Source organism: Buteo buteo, chromosome 1 (assembly GCF_964188355.1).
Source record: "Buteo buteo chromosome 1, bButBut1.hap1.1, whole genome shotgun sequence".
Lineage (NCBI taxonomy): Eukaryota > Metazoa > Chordata > Aves > Accipitriformes > Accipitridae > Buteo > Buteo buteo.
The window spans coordinates 43,331,735-43,353,955 of record NC_134171.1 but is presented as its reverse complement, the minus strand read 5'-3'; the positions used below and the strand labels follow the sequence as shown (position 1 = coordinate 43,353,955).

The window sequence follows — 22,221 nt, the reverse complement described above, 5'->3', positions numbered from 1 at the left end:
GGCAAGTTGTTGTCTAAGTGCATTATAACTCAGCATTAAGGTTTTACAAGGGAGATAAATGGTAAGCAGGATGTTTTATTTACAATAGGTCGCAGTAAAATTACAGTCCACCCAGATACTAAATAAGTAGAATTACTGATGTTTCTGATATTTTCACAAGTTGATTCCTTGGTCATTTTGACTTAAGCACTTGGTCATCTTTCACTATTGACTCCTTACTAAAAGCTGTAACAGGTGTGAGGTACTTCTTGTATACATTATTAAAAGTGAAATGTTGACTGCTATTACTAATGCTTTAAGAGACACTACAGTCTTCAGCATACAAAATTAGTACCCTGTGACAAACCTAGTAAGTGTTTTTCACCCAGGATTTCATGGTTACTGGTCAAATAACTGAGAATACAATAGGAACAATTTCTGACTTTATTCCTTGGTCAATTAATTGTGTCTTAGCTAAAAAGGTTATTCCATTTATACTGGGAAATGTGAACCTGGAAAGGTCTAAATAAAGTTACTTCTACCCTAGTTGAGAAACAGTTGTGCAAGATTTATCTATATATGGCATGATTTGCCAGATAGTAAAGAATAATTTGAGTAAATTTTATTTTCCAAGCAGAGTTAAAACAGTCTTTTCTACCACTGGGTTTGATTTCTGTCATAATTTTGTTTCACATATTAAAAAACTGGAAGGAAAAAAGAGATTAAGTCACTTGATGGTAGCTCAGCAGCACTACCTGACTACATAGAGTTTTACCCCCCCAATAGCTCCTAGCAACATGTTGCATGTAGTTTAATGCTGCCTAAAGAGATTTTTAAGGCAAAGACTTCGTCAGTGATCATTTGATGAACACCAGAGCTAATTTGAAGAAATGGGGTTCTGAATTGTCCTTAATGCACATTTTGCTTATTATCAATAGCAAATAATTTACATCACTATCTTGGTCATCATTATAAAATTGTGTGTGGCAATGAGGACTGTTGTCAAAGCCTAATTTTCTTAGGTTATCTAAACATTAGTATGTATGTATATATTTTTTCAGACTACAAGTAGACTAAAATGTATGTTAAACTGAAGAATTTTCAGGAATAGTATGAAAATACTGCTGAAAACTTTGTTCTTCCCAGCAAACCCCAAGAAAATAGTTAGGAAACATATTTTACTAAACACAATAATTTGTATTGCAAGGGAATTTTTGACAAGTATGCTAGAGGTGTCCTGGATCTTTCTGAGTCTTAAGGATACAGGAGGTGAAAAATGAAGCAATTCTATATATGATTGGAACATTTTTATTAAGCAAATTTCATTGTACTGATATAAAATCCTCTTTATACTTAAAATTTTGTAGACTAAAACTGCAGACTAGTTTAAAAACTTTTATAATGGTTCATGAAGGTACTACTTTATAACTTAATAGAAACCTTGGAAAATAATTAGAACAATTTATTTGATTATAGTTGCGAAAGTAATTGCTGAACATCCTTCACAAATGGGCTGAAAGTTTCCAATGCTGTCCTACTAATCTCACCAGCTGTCAGAACTGTGACATTTGCTCAGTATATTTGAGAGCTGTCTTAACATATATATCACTGCCTGAAAAAAGAAATGTGCAATTGAAAGATATGTGCAATTACCTAGTTTTGTAATCTAATAGAAACAATTATTTAGTTGCCGACATGTCAATGTGTGAAGGTTAATTTTCTAAATTCAACTTTGTATTACTAATATTGGATATTACTAAAGCTTTATTATGACATATATTTGATAACTCACACCTAGTCACTTCCTAACTTAAAAGGCAGCTGATCTGTGTGGTGAGAGTACTATGTGCTGCTGCTGCTTTCTTTTTGTTTTTTTTTTTTCTTTCTTTTTTCTTCAGGTGATAGACTTCAGTTTCTTTTCATAGATTTCATCCAGTTGTTGAAATGCCAGTAGAACATTATCATTTGGATCATCACACAGTTCACTCAGCGATGTTCTGTTGTGTTTTTTTTAAATAAAAAAAAAAAGCATTGTTTCATTTTAAGTTGCTTTAAAGATGAAATATGTATCTTGTATATTAAAAAGCACAAGTTTATCATACCCAATAGACTTAATGAGGAGTGAAAAATCCTTGAGTGTGTAGTAAGCATCTCCTTCATTTAACCTAAAGAAAGAAAAAAATTCAAATGGATATGCACTATAACATACTGTTTCATCTTTAATAAACCCTGCCATGTAGGTTGGATAAGGATGCAGAGAACATATACCATGGCCTCAAACACTGACATACTAGTTCATGAGGATTACTGTAAAATAATTAATAATGCTGTAGGGACACATGTTTCTATAATTATACTAAACATATAAAAGACTTGTGAGTAATGTTTGGAAAGATAATTTATTAATATTATCTTGGGAACATGGTTTCAACTGTTTGAATAACTAACCTGTCTCAAGCTAAACTAGAACGCTATACTTCAGATGAATCTGCTGGCTAAATTGAGCAGGAGATAGTGTAAGCTTTCTACGGATGATGAAAACCCTATATTTTGAAAAAAAGGACCACTGATTACTGAAAAGCAACTTAATAAACTTGGTTTCTAGTAATTAAGAATACCACATTTTAAAAAAAAATACCATTAGTATTGTGTTGAAAATAATAGAATCATAGAATGGTTTGGGCTGGAAGGGACCTTTAAAGATCATCTAGTCCAACCCCTCTGCTATGGGCAAGGACATCTTTCACTAGATCAACTTGATAGAATCAGAGTGTGATTCTATAATCTGTATATTTCTTCATCTCTTGATAATGTGGCATTAGTGCCAAACTCTGCTATTGTAATTACAACAGTGCATGGAATGTGTATTCTAATTTTTCTTATTAGAATCTGCTTTGAAGAGCTTACAAAAAAGCAGATACTGTCATATGTTCCCAACAGCACCTTCAGGGAGAAGAGTGAGGTGGTATTTTCTCAGTCATAAATAAAAGTTACTGGCTATGAGCATGAAGACAAAATAAAGATACTTGCTAGAGTAGTTGGGAGAGGGAGCTTGTGGTTGAGCTTTTTTGAGCTGAGGCTGGGAGTAAAACAGGTATGTGAATGGCTTCGTTAAGACCTGCAAGCCAGAAGTTTTGTAAAGAGATGGATTTAATGAACAAGATTATACAGGCCAGTGAGATTCAAAGGCAAAAATGATAATGATGAAAATGGCAAGACATCACATTTAGCAGATGCATCTCTAAAAGATTGAAGAGGGCAACAGGGCTGTAAATGGTAAGAGCAAAAGAAAGACAATCTTAGCTTAGCTTCTGAGAAGAAACAGAAGGCTGATGGAGTTTGTAAGTTGCTTAGGAAGGTAAAAGTGTCAAAGATTGTTTGGAGCTCTGTCAAGCTTAAGAGCTTGACAGGCACTTCAGAAGTCGGGGTTTTTTATTTAATCAAGGTTTTTTCACAATGAAAAAGATCAGGGAAATTGCTTAAATGAGGAAGGCAAAGGCAGTAGTCTGGAAGATGGTAACATAGTAGCAGAGGGATGTCAAAAGTTTGATCAAACAATAAAGACAGAAACAGATTAGAAGAGGAATTCATGATCAGTGTTAAAACATACAGGCAAGAGAGTGTAAAAGAAAAGATTAAAGCTCCAGTTTTGGAAAATGTAGAGCATAAGTGCTCCAGGAGGAAAGAAGAGAGGAAGACTGCATCTACCATGGGCTTAAACGTGAAAATATGATGAGATACAGCAGTGGTCAGCGAGCTTCAGCACAGAGTTTTTGGTGGGTGGTTGGTTTTTTTCCTTTAAAGAGAGATGATAGTATGATTGAATTATCAGGACAAGTTGCTAAATGCTTAGGAAGGATTAGGAAAAGGGGAGGTATTGAAGCAATACTGATACAAATACTGAATTACTGGCAAATTTTGCTTTGCTACTGTGAAAGTCAGGTTGCTATGGTGACAGTCTAACTGCACCGGAAAAGAGTTTGTGTTTTGGATGCCTGTCTCTTAACACTGATCATGAATTCCTTCTTTAATCTGTTTCAGTCTTCAGTATTTGACCAAGCTTTTGACATCTCTCTGCTACTATCTTTTAGACTACTGCATTGGGCTTCCTCATCTCAGGGACTTCCCTGATCTTTTTCATTGTGGAAAAACCTTGATTAAATAAAAAAAATTTGTGAAGAGCCTGTCAAAATAACCTGTATCACTGAAGTCAAGACTTCCCATTTGTGGTACTGTTTTGAATACCTGGCTAATATTTAACAGCCATTGCCACTGGACTTTAATTTAGCGTATGTTTTATTCTCATTAAAACATTCAATTAATCTAATCATATTTAACAGCTAATCCATCCCGAAGTTCTGGAGTGCGAAGGCTTTAAAAACAAAAAGATGTACTTATGTACCATATTGTAAACAATGCTGCTGTTTAACCATATTAAAAACGGTAGTATGTACCAGTTATCAGTTGTCAATGCAATCAAGGAACCATGCTTATAGAAGTCCAGTGCATATGCATTGAGTGGCCTCCTCCTTCTTTGATTATCATATTTGTTCAAGTAAAGCAGGGGGCAGTTTGTGACGTTAATTCCAAGGGAACGTAGGACAGCCTAAAAAAAATATATATACATAATTATCTGTTGAATAACTACTGTGTTTTTGTTCGTATGCCTATTTTGTCAAACCTACACTTTCAGACCCACAGCTGGAAAGTTCCACATTTCTAATCCTGCCCAACTACAAAAAAAATCTTCACAAGTTCCTGTAGACTATAAATACAGGAGAGAGTTTGTTACTAAAGTGATTTATGCTGGCAGTGCAGCTCTGGGACGTTTCTGAGTAAAGTTTGGCTAGGACACTGGATTTCTCTTGAGTTTTAGATGAGGATTTTTCCATATGCATATATCATGTATTCAGACTCTCTCACTGATGCTTTGAATCAACCTTAAGCACAGAACATTTTAAGGACAAAGATAAATTTCAAATCCCCAGTTGTAGGAATTTAATTTTTTCTACGACAGAATTATGAGTCATGTGATAATTCCCTAATGCTACAAAGCCCATGTAGAAGACTGTGGGACAATGCAAGCTGACAGTAAACATGTTGATGTATATTACAATTAAGCTAATTCATATGCTATCTAATGTAATCACTGAAATCCTACTTGAGAAGCAAATGATCAATGCAATAATGCATTCTTTTCCTAGGATCCTTGAGGCTACTGTGTGATTGATTTAAAAAAAAAAAAGAAAAAGAAAACCTCCTGATGTGGAGAAAACAAACTGAGGATATGGCTTGAATCTGAAATTTTAGAGTAATTTCCTTGTCTCGGAGTCAAAAGGAAGAGAGATGTTGCAAGAAAACAAACTACAGATTTTTTCCCTACATCCATCTATTCTGTGTTTCTTGCACTGTGATAATGTGGTGCTACTCAGTGCTGATTATTTTTTGTTGGGACACTTTTCAAATTGTTTCTCCTAAAGAGTGACACTTGAGCATAGTGCCATCATATTACACAGAGGCAAGAAGATTGTAAAAAAAAAAATTATTTTTATTGAACTGTAATAAAATTCTGCCGTCATGAAAAAAGGACTTACTTTATTAACGACCTCCCCATGAAATAGGTCGTTATCAACCACTCCAGATAAACATGCAAAGGGTGAGATGGCAGATATGCTTTTGGTGTTGTCCATCAGATAAGATGCTAGTTCAGAGCCATGCCAATTCTTAGATGTAAAATCTAGACAAGAAGTTTCAAATACAACATAAGCTATGCAGACACAAGCTCCCTTTCAGCAATCTATTCTAAAGAAGAAAAATTTTCAGTTCAGTAGATAATGATAGGAAATAAGAGTTAATCTTCTAAACTTAAATCTTCCTTGATAGATGTTTGTTTCTTTTGTTTATAAGAACCTCTACGCAATTGATTATAGTATATAAGAAAAAGCTTCCTAGTGGTGAGAATAATTACATCTCAATCCCCCCTTGCAACTTAAGCCTTTCTCCTTGACTCATCTGTAGCCACAATTGCTAACAGCATGAAGTTGTACCAAAACCAAAGGGAACATTACTATTGGAAGACTCACTTTTACCTCCATCTTTTATTCTGTCCTACATTGAAGAAAAAATTTCTTCAACCTGTACTCACAAGCCTTAATAGCTAGACATCTAATAATTTTTACTGCTATCCTCTGGACTCCCAGGCAACATTTTTCTTGAAGTGTGGAGCTCTAAAGAATGAATATTCTAACTGAGGCCCTGTTAGGGCTTACATATGTGAAGGTAGTCACATACAAGCACTCTGCTTTATGCAAACCAGTATGAATTCCTGTTTTTACAACAGCATGGCATTTCAGTTGGCTTATGGTCTGCCTGTAACTTCAATCACTGTCTGTAGAAGACCTGTCTAGCTATTTCCAAATATCTCTGTACTTTTGATTTTCCTTTTCTAAATAGAAAATTATTCTTTCTTTCCAAATTATCAATGATACTTTCAATCCTTATGCTGCAACCTTTTCTGCTTTGTGTTATGGTAAGTATGCTGTAGTTAACACTGTTTATGGCATTCATAAAAAAATCTGAGCCCCAAGTTATGGTAAGTAAGTACAAAAAATCTCTGCCACCTCTTGAACTGCAGGTTCCTGCATTTCTTTTTCTGTAAATCTAAAGGAAAATGTTTCTTTCAAAGTGAAACACCTTCAGCAAAATGGGGAGAATGCAACCATATAACACCTTCCATTGAAACAAGAAACTTTACCATTCAAGTAGAATAGGAAATTCAATTTCCACAGCACACATCCTGAGTAAAAGTAGCATTAGTAACACTAATATAAAGGAATACATATCCTGAAAATGCAAGACAGCCCATGCTTTCCTCTTCTCATTTGGAATTCCATTGTTCTGTGATTTACAGCTCTTCATTTCCTACATTTTTTAGGTAACATCAAGGTGTGGAGTCCCTCCACTGTTAAAATAAGTAATCTTAAATTGAATATGAAAAAATAGGATTTCATTATGGTGTTGCTAATGTTATACCATTATGCAGCACTTTCCAGTGCTCTGTACTAGAAATGGAAAACTGCTATTTACCATCTCAAGCCATATGTAGTATTCAGTCTTGTTTTGCATTCACCTTATCTGTTTATCTCCCCCAGTTGACATCCACTTTATACAGAACTTTCTATGATCCAGCTGTCACCATACTTGAAACTCAAAGTAGATGATAAGATATAGTAGCTTGTAAGGTGAACTGGGCTGGTTTTGGTTTTGGTTTCATTTGTACACAGCAGAGACTAAAAATATCACTGTACCAGTGAAGGAAAAAAGGATGAATAAATACAGTTATCTGCTATAATTAAACTGCTTCCTTACTGCAAAAATAGTATTTTTGAAGGCATGTTATTTTTAGAGGAGCTAGGCAATGGGATAGTGGTATATTATATTGCTTTTATATCTCTCTTCAAGGAAGTAATATGAGATTATGTGGTAGTTAAATATTTTTCATCCAATGGCAATCATATTGCTTGGTAATTTTATAGTCATACCTTTTCATATTGCTTTGGTTATTGGACATCATTTATTGGCATAAGTAACTTAGTTGGTTTAACAAATAGTGCAAAGTTCTTTAATTGCTACTTCAATCTTAAGGCTGTTCAGATATTGAAAATCTAACCTTTGTAAGACTCTGAAGCAATTCAAGTATCAGGCATTTGAGGATCTGCAAATGCATTGATGATTAGATGAAAAGGCTTTTATTCAATAGTTACACTTGATATTTTTTCCTTTTATAAAAAAGTCCCTTTTATTTTTATTTCCTCTACAAAATAATAAAAGAATAGCAACTAAAATGATCCTTTTCCTGTACAAAACTTCTACCATATACAATATAATCCATAATGCTTGTAGAACAAAAGTGAAATAGAAATTGTATCTCTCTATTAGCATGTCTGAAGTCACCTTTTTTTCTTTACTAGATAAGAATTAACCTAGATTTCCCAATACAATCAATTTCACAAATTATGAATATGCATTAATTTCTCACTTCCTACCTGTCTTTGACAGTGGAAGTCTGTATTCTTGTTCCATATCTGCCAGTTTGGCAGTTGTCATAAGAAAATGAGCAAAATTTTCCTCTACTTTGGTGTTGTACTCATTTACAGCATCTGCAAAGTCTTCTGGCAGATCTTCTAAAAAGACCTGAAATAACATGCAGTTTGTTGCTTAATTCAGGTAATTTCTCCAAAACTGTCAGTTCGACATTGGTGCATGCATAAAGTATTATACACACACAGCGTATTAGTAGAAAGAAGGAAAGAGTACAGCTCCAAACTTTACCCAACTTGTCAGACTGCCTGACGATCTAGAATTAAAGGATTTTAAAGATGAACATGAATTTCATGCAGAAAAAGACATGGAAGATAAAGAGTAAGTATAAAATTCCTAGATTTTTATTCACAGAGTACTTGGCAAACAGCTTTATTAAAGATAAAGCTAAAAAGGAACTTCTGAAGGACTGCCTTTCCTAGATCATGTTTTGCATATCTGGTGTTCAACAGGTTCCCTACCAACATGACAGACTGATGCTTTGCTGCCATTAGCCACAGCAGTCCTGTAATTCCTCCTACATGACTGGCCATTCTTCAGAAATAAATAACATTTTTCGTCTTGGAATGCTTGCTGGAAACTGGCCACATACACATCTTCATCTGGAAGAAGTTTCCTTTGTTGTTCCGGCCATAGCTGCATCCTCCAAAATTTTAAGGCTTTGCATAGAAGAGCCAACAAGAGCACATTATAAATGTTTCACTTTCTGCCTGTATCCATGGTGGGTTAACTTTGCGCATTACTAATGTTAATGCTCATCCTGCTAATATTGTCCCATTTTTGGAAAAAGCCCTAGGCCTACAGTGTCATGTGCCACAGAGCATGCTGGTGTCTTTCTGGGTCATTGGTATGTGCCACAAAAAGCTACAGCTCCTTAGAAGGGAACAAAATTCTAGCAGAGTGAGGAGAAGTAAATTGCCATTTGGGAAAGAGATACTTGAGTACTATTGTATAAAGAAATGCTGTGTCATTTTTACTTCTACATTTCGCAATATCATAACAGTAACTGTATAATCATCTGCCATCACTAAAACATACTTGAATAATCTGGTACTTTTCACTTAACCTGACACTCAACTGCTACTTCTGTAGTTAAATCAAGGCTTCTTTATTTTAATCCAGTAAGTACTTTTCATTATTCTAGCTACTTGTATTGCGTGTGGGTGGCAGGGTGTTGTGGGGAGGGATGGGCTGGGTGCAGTCCAGGGCTGGCTGCTGTGAGAAGAGGCCAAGGGCTGCCCTGTGACAGACACAGCCAGCTCCAATGGCCCCACCACATGACAGAGCTGAGCCCATCAGGCACAGGTGCAGCACCTCTGGGAAAACTTATTTAAGAAAGGGCAAAAATGTCATACAGGCAGAGTGAGAAGCAGCAGTGCTAACACCGAGATCAGAGAAAGAGGGGGAGGAGATGCTCCAGGTGGTGAAGCAGAGATTCCCCTGCAGCCATCTCAGTGGAGAGGACCATGCCAGAGCAGATATCCACACTGCAGCCTGTGAAGGGCCCCACACCAGAGCAGCTGGATGTTTCCTGAAAGAACTACAGCCCATGGAGAGGCCATACTGGAGCATGTTTATTCTGAAGCACTGCAGTCCACAGAGAGGACTCACACTGGAGCAGGGGTGACATGTAAGGGGGAAGGAGCAGCAGAAAGGGCTGTTAAGAACTGCCCACAACAGCTCATTTCACATTTTCCTTCAGCCCTTCACCACTTGGGGCTGGGGGGGGGGGGGGGAGCTAAAGGAGTCAGGAATCAAAGAATAAAGTTGAGCATGGGGAAGGCAAGAGGAAGGGGAAAGTGGTGTTGAAATTTTTACTTTTTGTTTCTCACTACCAAAATCTATTTTAATTGGCACCAAATTAATTCAATTTTCCACAAGTGGAGGCTGTTTTGCCCATGATCATAACTAGTAAGCAATCTCCCTGTTTTTGTCTCGACCCACGAGCTTTTCCATCCTATTTCCTCCCCATCCTATTGAGATGGAGGAGCAAGAGAGCAGCTGGGTGGGCAGCCACCTGCTGGCCCACCAGGCTACTGTACATCCATAATGACACTAGTCTAACTGAGAAAAGGAAACAAGTTCATTGAAGTGGTACACAATGTAAGTTAAAGACCAATGATTTCTCTACCTTTGACTGGCAAAATGTGCATTTGTATTTCGTTGAGCAGGCTGGAAGATATTTTCTCCCAAATAGGTTTGCTAGAATAAGCACTAGCTTTTCCAGGACATCGTCTGAAAAAACAGTTGAGCCTATGTCAAAACAGAAAGTACTAGGGTTAAACATGATCATGTAAAAAAAAATAAAAATTATTAAAACAAACAACTCCTACTCAGGAATTTCCTTCCCAGCTGCCATTATCATGACAGAGGTTATGCAAAACTACGTTGGATAAAGATCAACTCATTACATACAAAAACCTCCAGTAGATAATTAAGCAACTAATAACATGTACAAATGAATACTGTATTCTTATATGTTCACATACTACAGCATATCTCAGTGCACAGAATGGATTTGACTCATGAGACATTAGTAGTATTTAACTTTTTAAAATTTGTTAATATTCAGAGTAGATTTGCTACATGTCATTCAAATCTTGCTCTGGAGTCAGAATTATTATTTTATCTATGTAGAGCATTCTTCTTTACCTCTTCAGTGTTTCACAAACAGTAAATTCAGGTTCATGATACCAACATTGCAATATGTGTGCCTTGGCTTTCTCAGACAGAAATAGAAGCATATGCAGACTGTGTAGAGGCAGAGGCCAAGGATATGAGGATGACGGCTAGGTAAGCAAAAGCTGGCAGGAGCAAGAAGGCACCTAGAAAGTTTCAGAACCATTGGGGTTACAGAGCTTGCCATACACTGCAATTAAGATGCATGGAATATTATTTACCTTTAATTGGCTGGCACAATTTGTGGAATAAACCTTTCACAAGAAAGCTTACGAAAACAAAATTTGAAGGTTCGTAATAGTACAAGTGTGTCACAAGTCCAGCAAAGCCTATAGGGTTACCTTCTTGATCCAAGTAGCCCTATTTAATTTAAAAGCAAAAAAAGTTAGTTGTAAAAGATGAACTTGGGTATAACAAAAATATAAAATGGTGGCATTCAGAACAGTCCTTCAACCTAATGCATAGGTACCTATTGAGATCATTCAATTTCCACTGAAAGGCAAAAATTTGTCCTTACTGAAAAACAAGTCACCAACTATTTGAGTATTTCCATGGGAGATCTTCATCACCCTGTGCAAAGCATAGTTCTTGATTTCACAGTTTTAGCCTGGATTTAGATCATGTTGCAAATGAAAAGTGCAGACAGTCACCAAAGTAAGATTTGATGCAACTTTCATTAAAAAAACCTATGAACCCATATGTTTGATGGGATAAAAGCACAGCAAGCAGTGATCTGTCAAATAAGTTGCTGCAAGATATTTGGGTGCTAGAAGCTTATATGGTTTCAAAAAAACAACAGGATAAGCTCACAGAATAAAACTCCATTAAAGGCCATAAATTCTAGGACACCTCTCCTGTCAGAGATCACTCTGCATCACGCCCTGTGAGAAAGTAGGGAGTACCCAGAGAATCATCATTTTATGGTTGCCCTTTTTTTTCTTTATACAGTTCCCTGGGATAGTTATTGGAGACAGGATGCTAGGTATGTGGGCCAGGTTTTGTCCAGTTCTTATGCTAACTGTAACTTTTTGGAAACATTACTAATCTTTCTTGTACACTGATCAGACTCTTCAATAGGAGTATCGGATTCTTGGTCTCACACACAAGGGACACTCAGCAGAGGAGGCAGAAATGTTGGTTTGGGCTTCTACTGGGAGCAGGACTGGGAAACCTGGGCATAGATGATTTGTTAATGTAATCATATTATTGGTGCCTCTTACTGCCTGTAGTCCTGAGCTGTAAGTCAAAATGGAGTCATGCATAAAAAATTTCCAAAATGGTATCCACCAAATTGAAACTATTACTATGGAGTGATGCACCACTAATTTTCAGTCTTCTCTAAGACCTACTCCCTAAATTTTTGTTAGAGATATAATTTCTCCCAGCATTTTGGAAATCATGTCATCGTTAGTATGTTTTAAACCCCTATCATTTCACATGCATGTATCTTCATATACAATATAAATGCACAACTCTTACTTTCATAATCAAATTGTAATCATATAGACCATACCATAAGATTTTTGCTATTGAATTTATTCCATAACATAAGTAGATCAGAATTAACCTCAAATTTAAAGCACTCTATTTTTATCTGTTTCCTTAAATTTCTAACAGAAAGAAATAGCCCATTGTTATGGAATATTTTATATATTCTTTAAATGAAAGCACACGAACACAAACAAATGAGAATCTGTAGATTTAAGAACTACCCTTTATAAGAATGAATTAAAACCTACCTCTTTGATAAGAAATTGCAAGGAAAACATAAAATAAATTTTTAATATTTCAGTATTTCTTTCTTTTCTGAATGACATCAGTGAGTGCTTCAGCACTGACAGTGCCTGGTCAAACAAATGGGAGGGGGGGAAGAAGAAGAAATTAGAAATCCAAGGGAATGCTGATAGTGTAACAAGCAAAGAAATTTAATACCCAGCTTTTATGCTTTGTTTCATCAATTGGTTTTCAGGGTTAAAATGCTGGGTGGGGGTTATGTTGTATTTTTATGTAAATTGAATGCCTAACTCCTGGAAATGCTTGTGAAAAAATCTATCCTCTGTCTGTCAGATGTGTGCTCATTTTCTAAATTTATGCTGAGGTTTGTGAAGTTAATTACGTAAAATTCATATAGAGATCTAAAAGACAAGGATTTAAATATAATTAAACTAATACCAGGAATTTTTGAAATTACTCCTTACACTTTAATACCATTTTAATATCTAACACAGAAGTTTACCAATTTACTTTATCTTAAGAAGACTTATGTCTGAATTCATTCAGTGAGTCCTTGAAAATAATGTCTCTATGCTGAAGTAGATGTAAAAAACAGATCATCTGGAAGTAAGAGTTCCTTAATAATTATGAGAGGAGATCTCTGACCAATATGTAATCATAGTCATGGGTTTTTTACTTAAATCACTGCATTAAATGGCAAGAATAAGAATTCTTTGATTCCAGAGAGTTAGCATGCGGATTTAAACAAGTGAGTAATATATAGAATTTTCTCATTGTTTCAACTGAAATAGCATTTCATAGTTCCCCTCTTCCCTATGGAAATGTATGTTCACATCTTTTCCTTAAATAAAGCTGAAATTTTAAGTATTGGAAGACTTTCTCATTCTCCAAGTTAATGCAAATATTGCATAGAACAAGAGTCAGTAAAAATACCTTCCTGACTAGCACTCTTTCTGATGATAATATTTATTGCAAAGAATATATGCATGAAAATTGACAGTAAAATACTGTGGAGAAGATGGCATGGGTACTAGAAGCAGTATAGCAGAGTATGCAACTTCATTTGGAGGCAGATTGCTTACTTATGAAGTGCTTAACTTTCTGCTCCTGTTAAGGAGACATTATAATTTAATTGCTATTAAGAAAAAAATACTAAACCTTTGCTCTGGCATCTGCTTTGTCATCACCCTTTGCAGCCAACAGCATGAGCCTCAATATTAAGGAAACAGTCAGAGGAAACTGGCCTTTCAACTGAGGTACATTGGATTTGATAAGTCTTTCAACTTTGGGCAGTGGGATATCATAGAAGAACACATTTCCAATCATATCTTGTCCCCGTCTTCCAGCACGTCCTGACATCTAAGAATAAAATATTTAATAATTACATCATTAAAATAACAACATTATTAATTTTTAAATAAAATATACCTAAGTTGTATATACTGGTACCATCTATACAGTCTTAATAAAGCACTTATGCAAAATTATCAAAATAATGTGTGCAAAATATGTTGTACCTCACATACAGCTGGTTTAAAAATGTGGTGGGTTTATTTAATTTTTAAATATGAACTTCCAAATTTCATACAATACCTAAACACTGGCCAGGATACTTACACTCTCTCACATGTCTTTTTAACATTTTATTTATTCAAGGTAAGTTTTAACTTAATTTTTACCTATACACCAACTTTGTTGTCAATTTACATTTAGCTCTGAATTATTTGTGGGTACATTTGGGGCAGAGGTAGTCTTAGTATGAAGAAAGAGCAGAGAATATGAATAAGGAGTAGAGAGAAGCTTCCTAAGGGTATATTCCCTTGCTTGGATCACCTGTTCTTGGTCAGGTCCATTGTGACGACTTGCCCCTTGTACCAGATAACATGACAAAGCTGGAGTCATATCATTTATGTGCAGCAGAAGGGAGATGCACGTAGGTCTGGCTACTGCACAGATCCACTCACACTCTGACTCTGATTGCTACCTGCCAGGTGATGCCATCAGCTGTATCTGGCTTACATGGCCTCCTGAACCAGGGGCAAACTGGCAGTACTTCATGAAAATACAGGTTTGAAAAGCAGCACAAGAGCAGGAAACAGGGGCTAATTAAGAGGTTAGAGTCTCTCAGCCCACCCAGTAAGTTGTGCCATGATGGAGGACATTCTGCTTTATTGCATTTGCAACCTCTTCTACACACTACTGTGTTGCATTCTGTGGAGTGCCACTGCCAAGATGGAAGGAACTCAAATGTCCCTATTAATCCAGTCAGCAATCTTTCTTGTCCTCGTTACATACCCACTGTATGCTCTTATAGCATATTTTTCACACATTTGTAAAACCCTGGCTAGAACAAAACAGCCTTTTTCTTTCCAGCTCCCATAACTGAAAGCCAAATCTATGCCTTTAATTCACTAAGCAATTGTAATGCTTTCATTGCTGAAATAGGTCTTTTGACTACATACATTATTTGTGGGTTGGCAGTTCTGAAACATTAGTAAAATCACCTTAGCTAAAACTATTATTGTCACCAAAATGAACAGCTAAAACTCAGAACATACCCAGAAGTATATGTAAAACAAAAGACATTTTTTCTGAATTTGTGTGTGATGACAGCTACATGTGTGCTGTTCTTGTAATAAAAAGTAGGTGTTCTATTTCATACCTGTCTGTAATTTAGGGCATCTAAAAACACAGAATCTTCAGCAAAGACAACAGATTTGCACGGCATGTTGATTCCTAGAGCAAGTGTTGAAGTAGCTGTGACTACCTATAAAATATCAAACATGAGTATATCTATTAGAAATGGTAATATCCAATTTAAAAAAGACACCTAAATAACTCTGTGATATGCTAATCTGAAGGATAGAATATCTTAGTTAGAGATAAAGTTCTACAGCTATCGGTTCACTTAGTTTATTTTATTTGTTTGGAAATGTTCATGGCAACATTTTTTAAATGAGCATGACAAAGTCAATGCAATAGATTTTACCACTGGTGAAAGGTACACTATATTTTTTTAATTAAATATATGGAGAAACTAAAATTTAAAAAAAAAAAGAACCGATCCCAATTTACTAACCTTGATATATCCCAGCCTGAAAAGCATCTCCACTACTTGTCTTTCCTTCATGGCCATAGATCCATGATGATACCCAATGCCCCTCAGTGCCATCATTTGCTGCAGGTAGCCTCTTCTCTCAAACCTAAGACAATGAAAAATCTTCCTCAAAGTCTACAAATAAAAAGAAATGTTAACTATTAACCACAACCAGGTGTTGTTAATGAAAAAAAAGTGTTCTCTGATAAAAGTTCCAAGCACTACAGAGAAATATAGCTGTTTATGATCTTCAGTGAACCTGAAGCCCAAAGTATATATATAATTGGATGTGTACCATCAGTATCTTCATTATAAGGACAAATCCAGGCTCTTCAGTACACTTCTATATACTATCAGATTTTTTCACGTTTGCAATAAATGCCGTTACAACAGTCCCAATTGTCATGCCATGCAGCTAGATGCAACCAGACATGGCAAGCTTGCATGTTCATGACTTTCCTACTCGAAGCATGGCCTCATGGCCATGTACTGCATACCACTATCACAGAACAAATTCCTAAGTAGCTACCTAAAGCTGATACTCCTGTCTTTTGCTCCTGTTTGTTGTCCCTGCTTGGTACCCCCATCTCATCTCACAGGAGCTTCCCTTTCCCAAACTCAGAAATAGCACTGAATTAAGCTTTTTCAGTATTTTCTGAACTTCACTCTACAGCTAAGTGCCATCTATTCCAAAGTACAAGCTACTTCTTCACTTCCTTTACCCATGTGCATCTGTGGGAAGCAGTGTTCCCTCCATGCTGGCTGACAGCAGTCCAAAAATGCCATCGGGATCCCAAGTTTCCAGGATAAGGAATCATGAGAATTTTCAAGTTTGGTCCCAACACACAGAGTTTTCCTCTCTTTCAAGACATATCACAATAAGCAGAAAGCATTACCAAGACACTTCATCAAAATTTTGAGCACTTTTTCTCTGAATTAAGAGCTTTATATCACAATTACTTGGTTTTTTTAAATTTTAAAAAAAAAAACCTAGCCATGAAAGACAGCTATATGAACCACAGTCATGTTTCAGGAAGTTTAAACCAGAAAGGATCTCCTGAATCAAGGCCCAGTCACCCACTACTGCTGGAAATCACATCATGTAAATCTCCTTCATAAATTATTCCTGAGTTATTTGTATACAAATATATACATTAATATTTCTGATGGACATCTGCAGATTTTCAGTGCTTTTCTCACCTTTTCTTTCCTCAGGGGACATAGACACATTGAAGACCATGGAAAATTTTGCTTAATGGGGACTAGAACTTTTAGACCCTAAAATAATTTATTATTTAATATTTTTATAAGATATGAAGGCTTAAATATGTTCTGATAAGTACACAAAGGTGCCATGTAGCCTATGCTGATGACTCAGTCAGAAAAATAGGAGTCTGAGATGTGAATCAACAAGTAACAGAAGTGCATTCCTGATAGTTCAGGGAAACAAATTAATTGTAGTATACATCCCAGGACTCCTATCACAAGGACAAGTCAACATCTTTTTATTCATCAGAATGAAAGTTGTCCATATATCTTAAAAATAAAGTTATCTAAGATTGATACCTGGAGTCAAATTTAAATGGAAATATTCAGAATGGTTTATGAAGTCAATGCGTACTGTTATAAAGTACAACTGCATCACACATTATAAGCATTTTATGTATTTATGCACAAATTCATGCATTTTAGACATGCATTTAGACAAAACAAAATCATGTTATAATTATTGTAATGAACGGGTTAACTTTGTTCATGAAATCGCATGTGGGGGTAGGGACATTCTTCACTTATCTAAAGCTTGTAAAGGTGGGGACCTGTAAAGGTGGGGACTTCTTCACTTATCTAAGACCAGAAGTATCCAGTTGAGTAGACAATTACATACTGATGATTAGAATGAAAGGAAATTGAGTCACCTAAAGAACAGCTGAGGAAGACTTCAGCCTTCATCCCAACAACCATCAGAAGGCAGATTACGACCACCTAACAACTGATGGCACAAGATACCGAAGATACCAGCCAGCCATCACGTATCAGGGACTAAAAGACTGTATAAATAAAGAGACTCTTCCCCAGTTTCGGTGCGAGCTTGTTGGTGGAGCACTGTCTCCCCGGCCGCCCAGCGCTGTTTTGCTCTCTTATCGCTTGCTAATAAATTCGATCTTTTATTTAATACAAATTGGCTCCTCCAATTTGTCACGAGCGTTTATAACAATTATCAGTGAGTTACTCACATCTTCATCCACTGCTTTAGGATCAGCATAAGTACACACAGAAGGGATAGCAGTTAGCCTTTTAAGTCGTTTTTCTAACTGTTGTTTTGTAGTCAAAAGAAGCACCATGTTTTCCATTTTACTGGAGCTCAACTTTCTGGTATCCCTGTATACAATATACAATTAAAAATATTATTTCTGTAATTAACAGAATTTCTCAATTTTAAAATATTCTCTGCCTACTGAAAGATGAAGACTCATTCCCTTTTAAACTGTAGGCTCAAACATGTAGGTAGACCTGTTAGTGTAAATTTACTGATAATGCTAACAGCTTCATTTTATCATGGCTTGTATGCAAAACAGCAAGTAATTCTGGGTGAAGTAGAGAGGAGGAATTATGGTGATATACAAAAAATGAAGGAAGATGAAAACAGCAACTGTACGTACCTCACTTAGCAAATTAGTAAGCTAACGAGATTGTACAGTAGAAGAATTAAACATGAAAGAGAAATGTGATGGATTTACTGCTAATAATGACATGGACCATAAGGATTTAGGACAGGATTTGAAGAAGAGAGGGGAGAGAAAACTATTTAGAGACAGATATTCAAGCTACTTTAATGTCTAAATACATGCCTAAATTCCTACTGGATTTTCAAGTTCTCACTTACTACTATTAAAGTCAGCTAAGTTCATTCTTTCATGATATTATGTCCAAAGAATGCACTGTAAATTGCCATGATTAGGACAAACCATGATGCTTTATGTTCCTGACAATCCTGATACCTACCACCATATTTCACTGGCAAATGCCTTTGTAAAAATCCATACTCTATGATCACAAAATCACAAAAATTCAAGGTTAAGGAGGAAAAAAATACAGTACAATCAAGCAAAAGGCTGACAAATATTCAAAGAACATCTCACCAGTAAGGTGAACCCGAACTTCAGAGATCCACCACTGTAACCAGCCATGGTGTGGCTAAACTATGAAAATATGCTCCCACCGTAGCTGACCCAGCACTAGGGTCAGATGCTACACTGTTTTTAAGAGTTGCATGACAAAAGTTACTGTCTGGAGAAAGAGCAATTCTGATATCTTGATATCTCAGTAGTGGATTACTGCAAATTGACCAACCTCATATACTCAGGTCTCTCTCTTTGATTCTTATGTTGTAGTTCCAGCACCTTACACAATGTCAGCAACATTGGTAACTTCCTGCTACCTGACTATACACTAGGTACTGCTGATTGATACCTGCCATACAGTCGCTCCTACTGTGTGAGTTGCTAGAGCACAAAGAGGAGCAGAGACTACCATTACTGCAAGCAGGATGAATGTGCTGCTGAAAGGTACATTCCCCAGAAAGAAGTTATCACAAAATTACACTCTATCATAAAATGTAAGCTTTTTAATAACATATAGTTATAGTACTTACTGAGGGTTGAATTTTATTAACATTTTTTTCACTTTTCTTAGTTCATCACTTAAACGTTCTTTTTCCCTCTCGGTAATAGGGTACTGTTCACTTTTTTGTTTTTTCAGCAAATTGAGGAATACGTTCTTGGCTGCACGTTCCACTGAATCCACATTAAATCTTAAAGTAAATAATATAAAATATACATCAGTTAGGTGAACTCTAATAGAGTTTTTATTTATATGTAATGCTGTTACAATAATATTCAGTGAGCCTTATCATCTGACAATAGTTAGAATCTAACCATTAGAAGCATATTCCTATTCCATCTCCAAATCATAGCCCATATTCACTTTCAAACTGCTATTATTCCAAAACCGAGCGGTAAAATTTAAAATGGTTCTACCAATAAATTATCTGTAGAAAGTATGCTCAACTCTACCTTCCCCTAAGCTGGACACTTGGACATACAGATAAAGCAAACTGTAGCTTAAGTAATTTTAATTGTTCTCAACTACCCAGTTGAGACTGAGTGCCTGTCTTTCTTGGTCTTCTACATAGCTGTTCCTCCTCATAGCTTTTTCAGTATTGAACTGTTTAGAGTTTAACTGGGATGAAGACTTGTCCAGCTTCACTCTCAAAAAGTATTTTTTTTATTCTTGTTGCAGTAGGCAAATCCTGTTAACTAACACCATACAAGGTGTTGGCAACACATGGGGTGAGGTTGCATCTTAGTCCATTAGAATATTCATATGTCATTAAAGTCTGGCAGTCACCAAGAATGGGAGCAAGAATTGAAGGACTTTATCCTTTTATCCTGAAAGACCAAATACAGATTTTAAGGCTAGGAGGTAACCTCTCCTTAACTTAAGCTTTTCACATCTTCACGGTGGCAGAGCTCAGTAACAGTCATTTGCCATTTACTCTTTTTCTTCCCTTTGAAGCTCAGACTGAATGATCTAATTTCTCTCTACCATTGAGTTTATTCAGCCATAGGGAGTACTAAAGTGGTGCCAGCCTGTTCTTTCCCTTGATGGCTCTAAAAAAAGAAAAGCAAACTCTAAGTACTGTTTTTTCCTTACCACCAATGGCTGCAATAGCAATTTGGCTGCTACAGCTCTGACACCTGCTCTCTCAGGAGTCTCCATTAATCCCACACTAACATAAGACCAATACAGGATGACTACTTTGCAACATATTTTACAGACTGAAAGGTCTGCAAGTTATCAACTGACTTTGGTAAGAGCTCAAAATGCAAATTGTTGTAGCATTCATGGCTACCATCACTGTGCAAATAATATAGTATCACTAACATGCTGATTATGATATATTTTCACATTTGAGTGTCATATTTCAAGAAATTTGTTTTTTCCCCAGATATTCTTTGTTTCTTCCTCATTGTTGATTCACCACCTTCTCATATTCCTTTTTATGATATAGGAATAGGTGGCCTCCAATCAAGGACTTAATTTTCTGCTCATTGCTTTAATTTCCATCTTTTACATGGAAACATACATACTGCCTGTGGTTACACAGAAGGTTTCAAATGAGCTGCAAAAAACAGGTAGACTAAAAAAGCAGAGCAATGGTACAATATTATCACTAATTGTAGGGGGTACCTAAAGGAATCAGGAATTGAAATCTCACAACAGTATCAGAAGTCTGATTCCCAGAGAAGATTGTGAAAACTTGAAAATGCTTATGGAAATGACACAAATATTAGTGCTTATCTTTCAAGTACAGCAGCAGTTAAACCTAATAAATAATAATTATAGGAGAAGAAAATCCCATAATTATATTACTACATATAATTATTATTATATTAAAGCTGTACACAGTCTTAAGAGTGAGCCCTGTAACAACTGTTACCTTCTGTCTTTGGCCAAGCACAATCCACTTGCTTAGTTCTTTCTTCAGCTCCTGTTCATATTTTCTCACATCTGCCTTTTTGATTACTACTTTATTCTTGAAAGAGACAAACTCCTCAGGATCTAGCTCCTGGAAAACAACATTAATATAAAACATTGCAGTTCTTTGTTATCTATTTATTTTTATATATTTTGCCCACAGCTGTGTATACACACCTGTGCCCTTGGCCACTGTTGCCAGACTTTTACCATTGTGTCATAAAGTTGGATGCTCTCTCGTGGAGACAGAGAAAGATCTGAAGGAATACCATAGTTCTCAATCTGCAAGGAGTTTAAACAGAAGCAAAATAAAGGAATCATTTTGATGGAATCCATGTTGCCTAAATGTAACAGTTGCTAAACAATGTTGATGCCAGTATTATGCTTACATGATTGACTGTTAATGCAGCACATGGATGACAATGTTCAATGACAAAATCACTGCCCTTTAGAGAACACACATACTTTTCCAAATCATTGTATCGTTCTTCATACAAAACTGTGAAGAGACAAAAATGCTGTCATGATGCACTTGGTTATTTTAAAAAGCAAGTACTTAATCCTGCAAGATTTGTTTTTATTTAAAAGAAAAACCAAAATGAAATACACTTAAGTTCACACACCATGATTAAAGTTATTGAAGAAATAACACTAAATTTTATTTCTTAGTTACAAAAATATTCTGATACACACCCAGTCTAACACGATATGATTTCTTTTGTTCTTGTACTTTAGATTTCACTCTACAATTTCTTGTAAAGTTCTTTTCAGAGTTTGTAGAGCTTCCTTCTATTTTGTTCTCAGCACGTTGCCAATACCTTTTCACAGATTGTAACCACCTACAGTGCAAGAATAAAATAAAAATAGGAGTTGTAAAAAATATTTTAAGAAAATTGCTACAGCTATAATAGATTAAGTAGTACAATCTGCTCAATTTCTCCTACAGAATTTCCAGTCCCCCTCTCACCATCTTCAGTGCAATTTTCTCCAGCTTATCCCAGGGTGCAAATAAAAAATGTGAAATAGCACCATTATATATATAAATACAGTGCAGGTGTCTTCTCTGATTGATGATGGACAAGTATGCTTATCAG

General features: G+C 35.9%; 1 protein-coding gene across 1 annotated transcript in view; it reads right to left on the bottom strand.

Annotated features, from left to right (window-relative positions):
- Positions 1–1,830: 1,830 nt before the first annotated feature.
- The window catches only part of DDX60 (DExD/H-box helicase 60), a 43,220-nt gene continuing 22,829 nt past the window's right edge, over positions 1,831–22,221 (bottom strand). Inside the window, exons 20-36 of the mRNA XM_075031629.1 lie at positions 21,821–21,966; positions 21,517–21,626; positions 21,305–21,409; positions 21,055–21,218; positions 19,242–19,400; positions 17,824–17,968; positions 15,572–15,724; positions 15,155–15,259; positions 13,651–13,851; positions 12,498–12,602; positions 10,980–11,118; positions 10,211–10,332; positions 8,025–8,172; positions 5,574–5,716; positions 4,434–4,585; positions 2,082–2,144; positions 1,831–1,976 (exon numbers count right to left, since the gene is read on the bottom strand). Coding sequence (XP_074887730.1) covers positions 1,874–1,976; positions 2,082–2,144; positions 4,434–4,585; positions 5,574–5,716; positions 8,025–8,172; positions 10,211–10,332; positions 10,980–11,118; positions 12,498–12,602; positions 13,651–13,851; positions 15,155–15,259; positions 15,572–15,724; positions 17,824–17,968; positions 19,242–19,400; positions 21,055–21,218; positions 21,305–21,409; positions 21,517–21,626; positions 21,821–21,966 — 2,263 coding nt within the window. The 3' untranslated portion in view covers positions 1,831–1,873. The remainder of the gene's footprint in view (positions 1,977–2,081; positions 2,145–4,433; positions 4,586–5,573; positions 5,717–8,024; positions 8,173–10,210; positions 10,333–10,979; positions 11,119–12,497; positions 12,603–13,650; positions 13,852–15,154; positions 15,260–15,571; positions 15,725–17,823; positions 17,969–19,241; positions 19,401–21,054; positions 21,219–21,304; positions 21,410–21,516; positions 21,627–21,820; positions 21,967–22,221) is intronic.